We start from the raw sequence: 16,696 nt of genomic DNA, 5'->3' as shown, positions 1-16,696 counted from the left end.
GTGTTCCAGTCTGGCGTCCCGTTTCTTGCGCATGGCTTCTTCGTCTACATCGTCCTTGCCGACATACCAGGTACTCGACTCTCTGCCTCCATCAGCCCCATCCATTCCTTCTGGATTCACCCAGTCCGTCCGCAGCTGGTGGTCAAATGTTGGCTTCAAGCAATCCCAGACTGCTGAGCTTCGGATATTGCTCCGTGTTCCCTACTTTTCAAAGTACTCAAAGCCACCTTCCACAACACCAAATGCTCCCCTGACAGTCTCTTCCTCGCTCGTGCCACTATCGACCCCGAAACATTACATCAACACCCTCGCCATGACCTCCACCGACCCAGACACTTCAGACACAGCACCCCCACCCGCCGTGTTGCTGCATGGTTATGGTGCAGGCCTGGGGTTCTTCTTTAGGAACTTCCCCACTTTGGCCCATTGGGCTGAGAAGAGGAGGTCTTCGGTCTTCGCTATCGACTGGCTGGGGATGGGACGCTCGGCTCGTGTGCCGTTTACTGTCAAAGCGAAGCGATCTAGCGTCAAGGAGAGAGTGGAGGAGGCAGAAGCATTTTTCATAGACTCCCTCGAGGACTGGAGGAAGCAAATGGGCCTGGAGCGCATGACGTTGATTGGCCATTCATTGGGCGCCTATCTCAGTGTTGCTTATACCCTCAAGTTTCCAGAACGTGTAGCAAAGCTTGTCTTGCTCTCGCCGGCTGGTGTACCCCGGGGCCCTAACTTCACGGAAGTATCCAGAGAACTCACGGATCATGGCGCAGACCCAGAAGGCGAACACCACTCCCATCCTGAGCGGGATCCCACCAAGGCCGAGCCAGCTTCTCAAGGCAGGGTGTCTTCCCTCCGTTCGTCACAGAAGAGACATTCCCATCAAACAAACCAATCTTTCAGCCGCCGAATATTCTCTTATCTTTGGGAGGAAGGATTCTCGCCGTTCCAGGTGGTTCGTTCGACGCTTTTCTGGGGTCCATGGCTCGTCGGAAAGTATTCGAGTCGACGGTTCCAGGGTCTGACAGAAGAAGATACACGAGATCTGCACGATTACATCCTGAACATCACATTCGCCAAGGGATCGGGCGAATATTGTATTTCTCATTTGCTCGAGCCCGGTGCTCACGCTCGGATGCCAATTGTCGATCGCATAGCTGGTGTCAAGGTGCCAGTTACCTTTGTGTGTAAGTCTTGATCTTTCCTTTTGTTTCGACAAGGTTCCTGATGCTTTCCATAAGATGGTGATCACGACTGGATGGATCCCGTGGGCGGGATGCAGAGTGTCGAGAAGCTTCGTCAGGCAGGAAATGGCGAGGGTAAGATGTACATTGTCAACAACGCGGGCCATCATCGTGAGGCATTTCTAGCACCTTCATTCCGTCGATTCATACTGACTTCAACCAAACTTCGACGTGAACAACAGTCTATCTTGATAATCCTGATGCAGTAAACGCACTGCTTTTGAAAGAGCTCGATAAGCAACATCGTAATCTCCATAACCATCCTGCACATCATCGCAACAGCCAGACATCGGGCGATTCGTCGTCGTCTACTGGTCCCAGCTATCATGATTTTTATTGATATCACCATCGACCTTGTCTGGGGTTACATACACTGAACATACCTTGCAACGTTTTCGCTACGACATTCTACGACACGGTACACCGTCGGGTTCATGACCCTCCTCTGGCATTTGAACTGTCAGTGACTGTTGGATTATTACATTACCCCTTATACTCTAGACACATTGCGGCCTTCCCTGCTTTACTTTCCTTATTCATAATTCGTGTATCACTTCCTGTGGGCACTCTTGTTTCTATCCGCGCCCCCAAATCCTTTTCAGGTGGCGTCAGACATGCGTATACATACAGGCGTGTGTTACGCTTTGTTCATCACGGGCTTCCCTGTACTTTTAGTGCGTTGACCTTGCTTTCCTTGTTTGCCTTTCATTGTACTTACTGCGTTCCAATGCACCAATCTAAGGATTGCCCTGGCGATTTGGTGGGCGTTGATATTTGGGTCCCGTTGCAATAACTTCAGAACCATGCATATCTATGTGCCTCCGAAGGTCCTGATATTATCGACACCAACTGGCACATGACTTCAGGCTGTCCGTCGTGGCTGTACCTGTTGACATTGACTGCACGTTCTTGGGTGAGAACTTGAAGATACTAATCTATCTGATTTGATAACGACAGCCTACCTTTTGTTCACCCAACCATGTCTCGTCAAGACTCCGCCCTCACTGAACACCTCCGTGAATTGCAGGAGAGAGTGGAGGAACTCGTCGTTCCTCGCCATTGTTACGGAACGTTTCCCTTGGAAGAAGGTAAAGCCAAGTTGTTTTATGAGAATGCGGACGGTCAGAGGATCGGGTAAGTTGCTGCCTGGGCCAAGCAAGACTGAATTGACTGAGCATCTACGATTAGGCGCATCGACTTTGCTCATCCCAACGGCGTTGATGATGCACAACTGCAAGACCTTGTCGAGGCTTGCGAGCCTGCCAAATTCGGCCGGGGCGACCAAGATGTCCTCGACGAGACTTACAGGAAGGCTTGGAAACTGGATGCGGCTAAATTCGCCACGCAGTTTGACGTCGTTAATTCAGGCATCTTGGTCACCGTCCGGGACGCACTTCTCCAGTACGCGAAGAGTGCAGATATTCTGGAAGCCCGTCTGGACAAGATGAACATATATGGTTGGTACATGGTTGGCTTCCTATGGTTACAAGTCTGACAAGCCCGTTGCGTTTTAAAGGTCCTGGGTCATTCTTCAAGCCTCATGTCGATACACCTCGCGACTCTGACATGTTCGCGACCCTCGTCATCGTCTTCCCGACTGAGCATATCGGGGGTGATCTATATCTCTTTGGAAAGAAGTGGCTCTTCGAGTCTTCCAAGATGGTATCCAAAGACCCCACCGATCCTACTCCCAAACTCGCTTTTGTCGCATTCTACAGCGACATAGAGCATGAAGTCGCTGTTGTCGAGTCTGGCTATCGCGTCACTGTCACCTACAACCTCTACTGTCGCAAGGCGATGGACCCCGTTGGACCTCTGGTGTCGATCAAGCCGACCCTGCAGGAGATACAGATTCGGGAAGCGATTCGTTCCATAGCCTTGAACGAGAGTGCCATGCCCCACGGTGGAATCCTGGGGTTTGGGCTCACTCATCAATACCCGATCGATGTTCGCGCTATGGAGGGTCTGACCGCGACATTTAAGGGCGTCCTGAAGGGGTCTGACGCTGTTATCGAGCGGGCATGCCGTGCCCTTGGATTCAAGGTCAAAGTCAAGGCACTCTACTGCTATCACTATGGTCCTGACCAGGACCGGCCTACGGATTCAGCGTCAACCTCCGCCAGGGACGAGTCTACGGGCTCAAATTCGACCCAATTTATACCCCATCACGTTAGAGGTTCCCTTTGGCTTCTCGGTACCACCGACCCGGTTCCCACCCTTGATCCCGAGAATGGGGGAGAGTGGACTGACGGTTGGAGCCCTTTGGAACTAGATTACGTCCCTGGGATTCGAGTCAAGCGCCCCAATTGGGAGGGATCCGACGAGAGGAGTCGGATAAGAAGGAAACCGGTCTGGTGGGTTACCAGGCCGAATTGGCTGATGGAGAGCCAGAAAGCATACTTGGCCCATGGGAATGAAACCAGCGTCGGATATGTCTACGGGACATTGGTTTTAACCATCAGTATACCTGAACCAGCTGCGCGGAAGAAGATACTGGATGGAGAAGTGGAACTGGTCAGTGACAGTGAGGACAGTGTTGCCACTGATAACGCTGCCGGGGGTTATGCAGATTCCGATTAATCTTTCGTGAATGGCTGGTCATGAAACCCGTCGCTAAACCGACTTTGAATGCACATTACTTGTGGTCTTGTATGCCACTTAGCAAATCGATGTTGCAGAAAATCCCTGTGTTCCAAAGATGCGTTCCAGAAATTCCCTAAACTAGGGTGTCCGAGAGGGACATGGATAAAACTTTCGCGCGCGAGCACTCCGCGACCACAGCCACCGATCCCAGGCTCCTATCTCACGGACGTAGTACCTAGATGACGTGAATTCGGTCGACGAACCAGCGTATATAAGAGAGTAGAGTAAGGTACATCCATGTATACTACTCGATAGGTACTCTCAATGAAGGACAAATGTGTTATATGAGATGCGATAATAGATCCATGACGACAAGGGATTGCTTGCAGATCAATCTTCCTCCGAGTCTGAACTGTCGGATTCCCCGTAGTGTTTGAGACTAGTGAGAGCAGAACAGCCATTATCCGATGTTACAGGGGATGGTGAGCGCCTGGGGTCCAGGTCTACGTTGGGAACAGACACAGACAACGCCTCCCATTCACCAGCCTTCACGGTGAGGTCCTTACAAAACTCTTTAGCATCCGGAAGTCCCAGAGCTTTACAGATGTTGTTGCATTGGTGCCGGGCGGCTAACTCTTCGAGTCCAGACGTTCCCTGGCCCCCGAGCCCATAGCTCTCGTCGTCACTGAGTTATTTCGGTGTAAGGTCAGCAAACACAGCTTTTGCCAATGGTACACTTGACTTACCTGTGGATCACAACATCGAAGAGCGTAAGAGCGTGAACAGCTGCCCTCCCCTGGCGAGACGACATGGGAAGGCTTTCAGAAATCAAAACCTGTGCAGTTGAAGTAGTAGTTAGGTCGTTCTATAAGTACTTTACATACCTTGTGCGCCTTCTTTGTAACACCACTTGCAAACGGTAATTTCTCGACGATGAACTTAAGCTTATTCTCACAACGACCTTTCTAATATATTGTTCTTCTACCAGACTCACATCATACATGGAACACAGTGGATATGTCGATAACGACAAGTTTCATGTGTAAGTGTTTTCTCCCCATGAGTGAGATGTCAAATACTAGACATACAATCAGTTCACTAGCACGATGGATTTCAAGGGGCACGCATAGTTCAGGCTCGTTTGGACAACTACTTCTTCTTGAACACCAGACCCACCGCATCCGTCTTCTGCCCACTTATGCCCGGCGTATCGACCTTTTCACCGACCCCGAGACGTACGGTGGTTACGACCAACTGATCAAAGTCCCTTCGGAGGACATGGATAGACTTTTGGCCCAGTATGACCGTCCTCAGCTCTTCCAGTTCGTCAGCGACGACTTGGAGAATTTATTTACTGACCTTCACATGTCAATCGGTAGTCCTTCGCTCAATGCTACTGTAGGTTGGGATGTATTCCGACGCATGGTCATGGCCTATCTCCCTCGTGTATCCTAGAAATTTACGGTGCAATACATGCGTTTTGAATGTCGATAGCGCCCTCTGATATGAGGTCAAGTTTTCGTCAAGTGAGGCACGCAGATGAAGAAGCATGGAGTGAAGTTTCTGAGGAGGGAGGGGCTAAAATACCTCACAAAATTTTCAATACAATTACGAGCGCCCATGTAGCTGAGCTTCGAATTAAAAATCATTTCATGAATTACATCTTCCATTCTTATGGAACTGTTGAGCGCGACCGCCGCCGAGGTACTTCAATACCACTGCGGCTTGGGCTTGGGACCGGGCGCTTACTCAATGAATCAATCATTCAACAAGTGTCGTTGACGATTAGCCTGTCCCCCGAGCTTACTCACCCTTTTGTAAGGTATGCTACTGAAGTCTACCGAGCCTCCGCACCAGCACGATGACAGATCAGCTTGAAATTCGAATCCAGAGGGCCATGTTACCATTGAAGTTGGAGATGGGTGAAAAGTCGGAGATCATCTGTTTTTTTGGCGTTTCCTACCGTTCTAACAATTTCCAATTCATGTTAACCTGGTTTCTACGATCTAGGGTATTGACATTTCTTGGTGAATGAGTCTTGTAGAAAGTTTGTGGCTGTAATTAGAGCAATGCGTAAAGTACGACAAGCAATGGTACGAATGGGAGAGGCCCGAGATAGGGGCTTGGGATCGGTGGCTGTGGTCGCGGAGTGCTCGCGCGCGAAAGTTTTATCCATGTCCCTCTCGGACACCCTACTAAACGCGTCGCTTTCCCCGAGTCAATCCCATTTCGCACATAGTCGAGTCACTCTGAAGACTGGCTTAACTCGGTTTAGCTTATTGGCGATCGCAAGGCACCCACCCAGTTGCAGAAGATGCCCGTGTTCCAAAGACGAAATTCCCTTAACGCGCCGCTTTCCCCGAGTCAACCTCATTTCGCACAGAAGTCGAGTCACTCTGGATGACTGGCTTAACTTTTATTGGCGACACCCACAAACGAATTAATTTCTGAGTTCCCGAGTCATTGAGGCGCTTTTGCCAAGACCTCGTGTTGTGAGCATCATTGTCATTCGTGGGGGCGCGACTAATTTGGCGTGGCATGCGCACGCGTCTTGCTAGGGGTATAAGAGGTTGGAAAAACCGGCTTTGAGAATGGGCAGCGACAACCTCGTCTTCTTCTGCATCTCGAGAACGATCTGCACACCACCATTTGTTTCCATTGTCACTACCAATCGCCATGTCTGGTACCCAGGCCTCCGTATTCAGCTTCCAGCAGAAGATAGAGCAGCTGCTCGTGACGCGCCACTGCTCTGGAACGTATAATTTGGAGCCGGGCAAGGCCAGGCTTTTTTACAGCAACAAGAGTGGCGATAAAGTAGGGTATGTATGCGTTCCCTTGTGCTTCCCTTGTTTTGCTGTATTGTTAACCGGTGGCCGCCTCCTTTAGGTTCATCGATTTTGCCAGTCCCAACGGCGTCGACAACACTCAGCTTGAAGACCTCGTCAGTGTCTGCGAGCCCGCCAAATTTGGTCGAGGCAATGAAGACGTCCTCGACGAGTCCTACCGCAAGGCCTGGAAGTTAGATGCATCGAGGTTTGCCACCCAACTCGATATCGCATCTTCAGGCATCCTAAGCACCGTGAGAGAGGCGTTGCTTCAGTATGGGAACAGTCGACACACCTTGGAAGCTCACCTGGACAAGATGAACGTTTATGGTACGCGAATACTTTGTTTCCATGGCGAAGTGTTCTGACACAACTTTCGTCGTTGTGCTCGAGCAGGTCCTGGCTCATTTTTCAAGCCTCATGTCGACACCCCCCGAGACCGCGACATGCTCGCTACCCTCGTCATCGTCCTCCCCACCGAGCACGAAGGTGGCGACCTCCTCCTTGGCGAGGAGAAATGGCAGTTCAACTCCGCTGAGATGGTGTCCAAGTCCGAAAATTCACTCGCAACTGATGGCATCGAAGTCACCATGCACAGGCTGGCGTTCGCCGCCTTCTACAGCGACATCGAGCACGAAGTCACCCCTGTTAAATCTGGTTACCGTGTCACCGTCACATATAATCTCTACTGCCGCAAGGGGCAGGACCCCCTGTCATCGCGTGCCAGGATCGATATCGCCCTTTCCCCTGCCGAGGTGACCCTCATCGCCGCGATGAAAGCATTCCTCAGTAGACCCGAGATCTTACCCAGTGGCGGCATCGTTGGTTTTGGGTTGACCCACTTCTATCCCATAGAGCCAAAGGCGGACGAGGACGTTGATCGGGCGTTCGAAGGGGTGTTGAAGGGCGGAGACGCGCTCATCGAGAGGGTGTGTCAGTACCTTGGGTATAAAGTCAAGGTCAAGGCACTCTACGGATACGAGGAAGGCAACATGGGGTCCTCAGACACACCCTCTGTTCGCCGCATGGATAGCTACCATTCGATGTATCTCACCAACAGGTACACTTCGTCGATGGACGAATATGCCGAACGCGTCGACCAAGAAAACGCAGAAGAAGACTGGAAAGCGTACTGGCTGGAAACGGGTGCGCAGGTCAAGAGTCTGACAGATACAGGGAGGTCCAGCAGACGTAAGGCGGTGTTGTGGTTGACCAGGCCGAATTGGTTGATGGCGAGTAAGACTGCATATATGGCGTATGGGAATGAGGCGTCGATGGGCTATGTCTACGGGAGCTTGGTTCTGACGGTTGAGGTCCCCGATGCGAAGACCCGACTCGGGAATGGCGAGGAAGAGGGAGAGAACGGGGATGAAGGACAGGCGGATGATTCTTCCGAATCCGAGGAGGACTACTAGTCCACTCTTAAAGCTGACTTCTGTACTCAGTATATTCATTTCTCAAATTCACATTGTCGTTTCCATGAGCCCAGACATTTGAAAAAAGGCGCCAAAGGGCCTCGACAAGCGCCGGAAGGTTTATCTAATCTATATATATATATATATATATATATATATCACATGCCCTTCGATAAGATGGGCATTTATCTGATAAAAAATTCGCATCAACGGGTTCGCATCTTTCGGACTTGCACACCACACCCACGCCTACTACCGTGCGCACAATTCGCCGTCCGCTGCTGTGAGTTGCTCTGTATTCCTGTTCCTCGAGTCAGATTCTAGTGGTGACTCAAACTCTTCTTTCGCGGTTTTAAAGCAACGACAGCAACGCGTCTCTGTGGCCCATCTTCCGCGTTCATCCAGTCACTCCTCTGACTCGGCCCCGACTTTGGCCTCTAGAACCGGCTCCATCTCGACTGTGGGAAGTCGCCCCGGTGAAATTCACGGCCCTCTGTTAAGGGTACAAGGCCGTGAATATTAACGGACGTCCTGGTATCCTGCGCCCGTGGTACCCTAATGTGAGTGGGAATTTCACGGTCAAGAGCCGTGAAGGCGACATTTTAACCGTCCTTTACCGTGAAAATGAGGTGACCATCCCGTGAAAATTCAGGTGTAGAGCAGGCCGTGAAAGTTCAGGTGTAGAGCAGGCCGTGAAACTCACGTGTAGAGCAGGCCGTGAAAATTCAGGTGTAGAGCAGGCCGTGAAACTCACGTGTAGAGCAGGCCGTGAAAATTCAGGTGTAGAGCAGGCCGTGAAAGTTCAGGTGTAGAGCAGGCCGTGAAAATTCAGGTGTAGAGCAGGCCGTGAAAATTCAGGTGTAGAGCAGGCCGTGAAAATAAGGTGGAAACAGGCCGTGAAAATAAGGTGGAAACAGGCCGTGAAAATTCAGGGGGTAGCTTTACAATGAAGCGTGGTGACAGGTACTGGTACAACAGGTAAAAGCGTCCAAAATGTCGCATGCCAAGTGTCTAAAGTGTCCAAGGGGTTCAAAGCATCGAACAAGGCAATGGGGCATCCAAATGAAAGTGAACGAGCAAAGGGGGTTATTAAGTTGAAGTGTGTAAAGTAAGAAGAAAGGCTGAATATCACATAACAATAGGGACTTGATACGTTACCTAGAATACGAAGCAAAGGGTGAACGAGTCTTGAAAGCGATTTGCGGACGCAAAAGGCCAATAACAGCAGAATGAGCATGAAGCATGAAGCAGGAGTCGAGTAGCACACCGCACTGTCTGGAGCTGGAGTACGAAATTGACGTCAGTGATCAGAAAAAATGCGGGGAAACAAAAAGCGAGCCTTATTCCAGACTACAGACGACAGTCCTGTCACTTTCGAGACCCCATAGGCATAGGACGGGGCCTGGCTTTCCCCGTTGAGGCAGTGCCGGAAGCAGCCTGGAAAATTGTTAGAAAACTATCGTATAAAGGGATGCAAGTTCATGTAACCCACTGCTTCAAATCTGCGAACTGCATGTCGGATGCCTCTGTCGAAGGAGTCATAATCAACGTTGCGATGCAGAATAAAGCCATTCGGTGCAGACTCCTCAGTCACAGCCAAGGCTTCCAGTTCTGTTATACCGAGGTCATCGGCGATGAGCCGATTGATGACCCAGGCGTTAATGAAATACTGGACAAAGCGGTGGGCGAGGAGAGGACTGTTGGCCTTGTACATTTTGAGAATTGGGAGGTTGCCAAACAAGTGTTGAATCGTGCTTGAAATGACAGAGGTGCCAGGCTCCCCGTAGCTAAGAAAATAGAGTGAGCCATAGCCATAGAAATAACCACAACATCACTCACTATCCTGCCCGCATGAAGGCGGAAACCTCTTGAGTCGCGCGTCCCTTGTTGAGAATACTTATCCCTTTGTGTTTGGGTACCAGATTTTCCAACGCGGTATACAGGAAATGATCCTCGATAGACTCTTCACCGGTGATGAATTTGAGAGCTTCGTCGTACAGCTCTATGACTCGTCCAGGGAGAGCGGAAAAATCTGGGTCCACAGGCCAGCCCCTGTCAGTAAACAAGGCTATGATCTCGGCCGTGTCTTCCTCAAACTTCAGCTCCCGGCAAATGTCGCATTCCAACATCAAGACCGATCGGCCCTGATCAAGAAATCGGAGGCGCGAAGAGAGAAGTTGTAGGATTGAGTCGGGGATGGGGTCTGGGAATTTATGGTCAATGCCAGCCTTTCTGCACGAAAAACACCATTTGGGAAGCTTCTTGTAGACATTGGGGTGCAGAGCATTCTCGTCTTCCTCACTCTCGCCATCGTTGATTCCATCGTCATCGTCATCCTTTCCATCACCCTTTTTCTCCTCACTTTCATCGCCCCCTCCTTCATTTCCCTCACCCGAGCTACCCTCGTTGCCATGACCGTCACCCTCGCCTTCACTACCCTCGCCGTCGCCTTCACTACCCTCGCCGTCGCCTTCATCACCCTCACCCTCACCTTCATCACCCTCACCCTCGCCTTCACTACCCTCACCCTCGCCTTCACTACCCTCGCCCTCGCCTTCACTACTCTCGCCCTCGCCTTCACTACCCTCGCCCTCGCCTTCATCACCCTCACCCTCGCCGTTGTCATCCATACCTTTGCTTTCCTTGCCATCACCCGCCGGGACCTCATAAAAGGTCAGATGATGAGCGCCATACACTGAACGAGGGCATACCTTTTGTTTCTTGGCCATAAAAATTACCGACAATGGCATGTCCTCATCAGATTCGGATTCTGAACTATCCGGAAGAATCTGAATCAACAGTTAGCTCTGAGAAGGGTTGAAACTAAATGTCGAACATACCAGCTGCTTGGCACTACGAGACCTCAAGACACGGCTGTGTGCAGCAGGTGGTGCAGCAGGAGTAGGGTCGGTACGTGGTCGCGGGATACGGATCTTGATCTTGGGTGGTGCAGCTTCTGAGGCCTTAGGGATGGCGGCAGACAGAGCCTTCAACGAATCTGCTGGCTTGGAAGCTGACTTGGATTTAGCGATAGTTGCTGCACTGACAGAGTGCGACTTGGACTTGGAAGCGGAGTCGGAGCCAGCCTTGGATGCGGTGGTTGATGGCCTGAACGTAGACTTTGCGGATTTGGCGCTGGACTTGGGAGTGGCCTTGGAGCCTGCCTTCGATACGGCGGTGGTTGTTGCACTAGCGGTTGAGTTGGACATAGGCTTGGAAGGCTTTGGCTGGGCCGACTTGGGCTTCTCCTTGGCTTCAGCACGCTTGGAATGGGACTTCTTGTCGGAGTTGGTTTTAGACTTGGTGGCAGCCGTGGTTCCGTCTGGCTTGCGTAAACGCTTGAGAGGGGGGCGGGTCTCTTGGTCGGATTCCTCGGATTCCTCGTCCCTGCGACGACGCTTAAAAAAGACATGATTGGAATTGCTACATTGTGTATACAGCGTGGAATACACACCTTATTCGAGCTCTTCTTAGGTACCTCCATGTCTGATTCATCTTCACTAGCAACGAGTTCCGATAGTTCTTCAGAATCAGACTGTTCAAGCTGAAGCTTCTTTGCTTGACGGAGGGCGTAGCCTGTGGCGTTGTCGAGGTACTGGATGACGAGCTGCTTCGGAAGCCAGGGGCCGTCAAATTTATCCCAGCGGATCTCAGGATTGGCCTCCATGATCTGGAAAACAGCTAAGCCAGGGTGTTTTGGACCATGAGGGAAGGCGTACACACCTCTGTCAGTGCTACTTGGCAGGCATTGTGGTTCTGGAAGCTCCAACGCTTTGTAGGATTGAGGTGCTTGATTGTGATCTTGCGCAGCCGATCCTAAAGGGTGTTTACATTAGACTCAAGTGTCTAGAGGGTGTAAATAGAGAAAACTTACAAGAAATCGCCTGTATCGTCGACTTCCCTCAGAAAGGCCCAGCATGGCCCACGGTTTCCAAGTGACACCCATCGCCCCTTTGGGCTTCCTGATTAAAGGCCTTGGCTTAAGACCAGCATTCTCCTTCCCTGAAGCGTGTTTTTCTTGAAAATCAAGCAAAATTAGACGCATATAAGCAGGTCAGCGCCCTTGCGGGCTTACTGTAAGATCCTGCTCGGTGCAGCTTCTATGCTGGAGGATTAGGACAGAAGGAAACCTAGAATAGAGAACACTCGCCTTGGTGGGTGCCTTAGGCATTATTGACAATAGTGTGGCAGGAATATGGTAGCGGTTGAGGGTTAAGAAAGAAAGAAAGTCGCAGAGTCTGGCGTGCGCGACCGATTGACGCGCCAATATCACGTGGACTTCGGGATTCTCCGCTCTGTCCATCAATCCTACGATCAAGAAACTTGCCCTGATTTAGTACAAGTCCTTCGCCCAGAGACCAACCACACAATGCCCAGACGCTCGGACAAGACTGAACCCAGACGATGTCGCTGTACACCGCACTGCAATGCAGTACTGGGAGCACGCCAACGGGATCGCCACTACGACGATGTTGACGATGAGTCAATGATTCTATCGTCACAAACAGTGACACCCACCGAGTCCGAGTCGGAAGGACAGAAGGAGGAGAGTGCCATTGACGATGAAGAGCTCCAAGAGGCGGAGAGTATCGGAGATGATGAAGAACTTGAAGAGGAGGATAGTGGGATGAGCGAACTAGAAAGTGATGTATCACATATGGTCAGCTTCCCTTTCCTGAAAATATTTATTTACCATTGATTCCATTGATAAAGTCGATCGACTTGGATCTCGATGCAAGGACTACCTCTGATGAAGCAGAGAGTGTCAATATTCTGTATGAACTATTTCTGATCAATTTTTAAACACATACTAACCTAGATAAAGCCCACCTTCACAGTCGGATGAAGAGGATGAGTTTTTCGATGTTTGGGATCCAGACGTGGTCGCCGATCCACATCTCCCAGATAGCGGCAGGTACTACCGACCCAGTAAGCTTGACAATTATCCTATAACACAGATCTGACAGCTATTTCGAAGGACATGAACTAACACAAGATGATGTGGACGACATTTGTGCATTCCAACTTCAGCTCATGTCCAAAATGTCCCGAGAATCATTCAATTTCATGCGTCGTATTTTCCGCCATCGCATGAACATCCGCAGCCTTGATGCCATCCCTCGACGGGTTTCCAAACTAGGAGATGTTGTACCAGTCAGGTACGACTGTTGCAAAAACAACTGCATGGCCTTTACAGCGGGTAATGCATTGCTCGATGCCTGCACGTATTGTGGAGCACCCCGATGGGATGATAATGGAGACGCCCTTAACACCTGGTCCTTCCTACCATTTATCCCCCGCATTCGGGCCATGTACGAGAGCCAGGAAATGGCTCAACTGCTTCAATACCGCAACAACTTTGACATTACCGGACCGGAACGCATCAAAGATGTGTTTGACGGCTCACTTTACCGCGGCCTACTGGGGAAGAAGGTTGAGGTAGATGGCGAGACGTTGGACCACACATACTTCTCTGGGGAACGCGACATTGCCTTTTCTGTCTGTGTGGATGGGTTCCTTCTCTTCGACCGGCATCGTTCAAGTGGCCCGTCTGCAACCCCCCTTCTTATCCAAATATACAATCTCCCTCCTTCTATCCGCACCCATGCCAAACATCTTGTCTGCTGCGGAATCATCCCTGGGCCGAACCAACCCAAGGACCTTGCATCTTTCACTTGGCCGTTGGAGGAAGAAATCGAGCAATTGGCACGTGGAGTCCCTGCAGAGTGCGCTCTGAGTGATGATGATTACGAGCCATTCACTCTTCGTGGCTACCAGCTCTTTGAACTAGGGGATATGGTGGCAATTGAGAAGGCGTTGGGAATCAAGGGACACAACTCACTCTTTCCATGCCGGTCCTGCAAGCTCCAAGGCATTCGTAACAAGGAGGGAGGGGAGAAGATCTACTATATCCCGCTGAGGCCACCCAGACCAGCAACCAAAAATGACGCACGCAATGGGCTCGCTCTACCCCTTCGCACTCATGACGATTTTGGAGCGGCTTGTGATGCTATTGAGGGTGCGACTACCAAAGCGGAACAGGAGCGGATTGCGAAGGGTACTGGGATACGGCGACGTGCTGCCTTTGGTCGTGTTGGCTCTATCGACTATTCCAAATCGGCTCCCCACGACTGGATGCACCTCCTTCTTGAGAATGTCATTCCCAATCTGGTGTCGTTATGGATGGGGCGGTACAAGAACCTCGATTCAGGGATGGAAGACTACGAAATCGATCCAGTTGTATGGGAGAAGATTGCGGAGGAGACAGCCGATGCGGTGCGGAATATACCTGCCACGTTTGTGCGTGTTCTTGGCAACATCATCAAAGAGCGACAGTACTTTACTGCCGAGAGCTGGTGCTTTTGGTTCATCTACATCGCGCCAATTTGTCTCAAAGGTCGATTCAAGAAGCAAAAGTACTACACTCACATGTGTGCTCTTGTTGATATCATGAAGCGATCACTCAAGTACTCGATTACGGAGAAGGAGTTGGACGATCTGGAGAGAGACATTGTTGACTGGGTGAAGAAGTACGAAAGGTATGGCGCTTACCAATAGCAAGTTCAGAATGATACTAAGCTATAGCACCAGATACTACTATCAGTACGAAGCAGATCGTCTCAAAACATGCACACTTACTATCCATGCCCTCCTTCATATCGTGGACGACATCCGACAATGTGGACCAACTTGGACAACGTGGACGTTCTTTATGGAACGGTTCTGCGGATTAGCAAAGCGCGCCCTCAAATCAAAACGGTATCCATGGGCTAACCTAGACAAATGGAACGTCTATACGTGTTGGCTAAACCAAATACGGGTTCGGTTTGACTTGCACGACGAAATGGCAGACATTCTCCGGCTGGCCACAGGAAAAAGAGGCGCTCTTTCTAGAGGAGAAAAGGAATATGAGTCATGTTGGTACACTCTCTGTTTCACAGATGGCAGGCTGCTCACCAGCGTTTAGATCCCGACCACACCATGCTTTTCCCGTACCGCGCCGGCCATGAACTTTCCAACAATCACTTGGCCCAAGTGGCGTATTACTGGCACCTAGTCCTACTGGACAATCCAAGCGTTGCAAGGATCAAGAGACACCTCCCCACGTCCATGGATGTTTGGGGAAAGTTGAGGATAAATGGTGGTCGCACCACAGTCCGCACAGAGATGGTCTCCGAGAAGACATTGAGGCACCGCCAACGCCTCACGTCATATGTTCGAGTGCGTATTGGGACATGTTGCATTCACCATTTGGTTAATTGACTCCGTTGCACAGTACGAGTCTGAGTATCAGGGGCAAGATGGACGACAATTTACTGTCGTATCGTACGGCGAACTTTCGTTGATACTTGTCTGCACCTTGCCAAATCACCGACTGTTCGGGAACCACGCGGGCAAGACACATCTGCTAGCTGTTGTTACGCCATGTCAAACACAAAGCACCGATGCACGACTGGAGCCAACTGGGTACGACCAGCTCCTTGCGCCAGTCGTCATCGATGTTCGCAGCATTACTGCTGCTGTTGGACGACAACGGCGCGGGAACACATGGTGGATCATTGACCAGTTTGACGCCGCACTGCCAACATTTGATGAGCTGAATGTAAAGAATGGGGATGTGCTTGATGTCGACGTCGATGAGGAGGATGAAGAAGAGTAAATGGGCAAGATGTATATTGGTATGTAGAGACAATGTAGCAGACATGCTTGGGAAGAAGAAACCGGACACCAAACAAAGGTCGGTAATGGACTGCCGGCTCTTGATCCAAATCGGAGGGATGGGCTTTGCAAGTTGGCCAGTGGGGCGCAATCACCAGCCTACGCACGGGAATGAGGATGAATCCAGTTCCGAATGAGTCGGACACATTGGATTTCCAAGTAGGGGAAGAGAGAGAGAGACAAGGAAGCCTCGAAAGAGAATCGAGCGCATGTCTCCAGGAATTACGCCACCCGTTCGCCGTGTCGAGGATCAATCTAGCACTTCCAAGTCAGTTCAATTGAGACCCTGCAGAGATTTCAGCGGTTAATACACACCATAGCGCACCATGCGCGTGCACGCGCCTCGTGCCAGAGAGCAATGCAGGCGTTGGCAGAGAGCAGCGGGGCACCGGCGGTTGCCAAAAACACTCAACAGGGCCTGGGCACGTGAGGTCCGGGGAGCAGCAAAAGACAGACCAATGGCACTCCTCCCGAGTTGCAGGTGCCTTCACCGCAGGGTCTCGGGGAGTCTTCGTGCCATCTGTCCATCCATGACCGCTATCCATCCAAAAGGTGCCCAGGGTCGTTGAGGTGTGATTGTGGTGCGTTGCTGTGCTCTGGGTTGTGGTGGACCACCACTCTGAGGGTAGGGCAGGAGTCGAATGTTGCAGCACGGCGGAAGAAGGTTGCGCACACGGAAGGCGAGGGCTTGGGCGAGACGTCGGGTGGTTTTGTAGGGCCTCGGCGCACGCACATTTGACAGTTTGGCGCTACCAGTACATCCGCGGCTCGCGGCAGCAGCTGCCAGAAAGGTGAGAGGGGGCCGTGAATGTAAATGGTCGACCGTGAAAGCAGGGCGTGAAATTTCACGACTTCAATGTCGGAGGTGGAGGGTCGCAGATGAAAGCTTTTGAGAACACCGTGAAAATTCACGGGC

At 51.1% G+C, this 16,696-nt stretch overlaps 7 protein-coding genes across 7 annotated transcripts; 5 read left to right on the top strand and 2 right to left on the bottom strand.

Moving 5' to 3' along the window:
• Positions 1-31: 31 nt before the first annotated feature.
• On the top strand, positions 32-1,578 carry CC1G_00066 (abhydrolase domain-containing protein 4; the record flags this gene model as incomplete). The annotated part of the gene is made up of 3 exons (XM_001836878.2): positions 32-1,181; positions 1,236-1,349; positions 1,421-1,578. The coding sequence occupies 3 exons, from the start codon at positions 32-34 to the stop codon at positions 1,576-1,578; spliced, it is 1,422 nt and encodes a 473-aa protein (XP_001836930.2).
• A 639-nt stretch (positions 1,579-2,217) lies between these two features.
• CC1G_00065 (hypothetical protein) lies at positions 2,218-3,901 on the top strand (the record flags this gene model as incomplete). Its single annotated transcript, XM_001836877.2, has 3 exons — positions 2,218-2,372; positions 2,427-2,695; positions 2,755-3,901. The coding sequence occupies 3 exons, from the start codon at positions 2,218-2,220 to the stop codon at positions 3,816-3,818; spliced, it is 1,488 nt and encodes a 495-aa protein (XP_001836929.1). The 3' UTR covers positions 3,819-3,901.
• A 310-nt stretch (positions 3,902-4,211) lies between these two features.
• Positions 4,212-4,632, bottom strand: CC1G_14582 (atypical/Alpha protein kinase; the record flags this gene model as incomplete). Its single annotated transcript, XM_002911104.1, has 2 exons — positions 4,212-4,506; positions 4,568-4,632. The coding sequence occupies 2 exons, from the start codon at positions 4,630-4,632 to the stop codon at positions 4,212-4,214; spliced, it is 360 nt and encodes a 119-aa protein (XP_002911150.1).
• Positions 4,633-4,822: 190 nt separating this feature from the next.
• Positions 4,823-5,276, top strand: CC1G_00064 (hypothetical protein; the record flags this gene model as incomplete). Its single annotated transcript, XM_001836876.2, has 3 exons — positions 4,823-4,863; positions 4,916-5,143; positions 5,201-5,276. The coding sequence occupies 3 exons, from the start codon at positions 4,823-4,825 to the stop codon at positions 5,274-5,276; spliced, it is 345 nt and encodes a 114-aa protein (XP_001836928.2).
• A 1,221-nt stretch (positions 5,277-6,497) lies between these two features.
• Positions 6,498-8,061, top strand: CC1G_00063 (hypothetical protein; the record flags this gene model as incomplete). The annotated part of the gene is made up of 3 exons (XM_001836875.1): positions 6,498-6,640; positions 6,708-6,976; positions 7,043-8,061. The coding sequence occupies 3 exons, from the start codon at positions 6,498-6,500 to the stop codon at positions 8,059-8,061; spliced, it is 1,431 nt and encodes a 476-aa protein (XP_001836927.1).
• A 1,368-nt stretch (positions 8,062-9,429) lies between these two features.
• On the bottom strand, positions 9,430-12,007 carry CC1G_00062 (hypothetical protein; the record flags this gene model as incomplete). The annotated part of the gene is made up of 8 exons (XM_001836874.2): positions 9,430-9,498; positions 9,554-9,848; positions 9,901-10,724; positions 10,773-10,850; positions 10,902-11,459; positions 11,516-11,731; positions 11,785-11,877; positions 11,936-12,007. 8 exons carry the CDS (start codon positions 12,005-12,007, stop codon positions 9,430-9,432), a joined length of 2,205 nt encoding a protein of 734 aa, XP_001836926.2.
• Positions 12,008-15,042: 3,035 nt separating this feature from the next.
• CC1G_00061 (hypothetical protein) lies at positions 15,043-15,721 on the top strand (the record flags this gene model as incomplete). The annotated part of the gene is made up of 2 exons (XM_001836873.2): positions 15,043-15,282; positions 15,338-15,721. The coding sequence occupies 2 exons, from the start codon at positions 15,043-15,045 to the stop codon at positions 15,719-15,721; spliced, it is 624 nt and encodes a 207-aa protein (XP_001836925.2).
• Between the last annotated feature and the right edge of the window lie 975 nt (positions 15,722-16,696).

This window comes from Coprinopsis cinerea (assembly GCF_000182895.1).
Source record: "Coprinopsis cinerea okayama7#130 chromosome 5 map unlocalized cont3.5, whole genome shotgun sequence".
Classification (NCBI taxonomy): Eukaryota; Fungi; Basidiomycota; class Agaricomycetes; order Agaricales; family Psathyrellaceae; genus Coprinopsis; species Coprinopsis cinerea.
The sequence above is the reverse complement of the archived record's forward strand: the minus strand, read 5'-3'. Positions and strand labels throughout refer to the sequence as shown.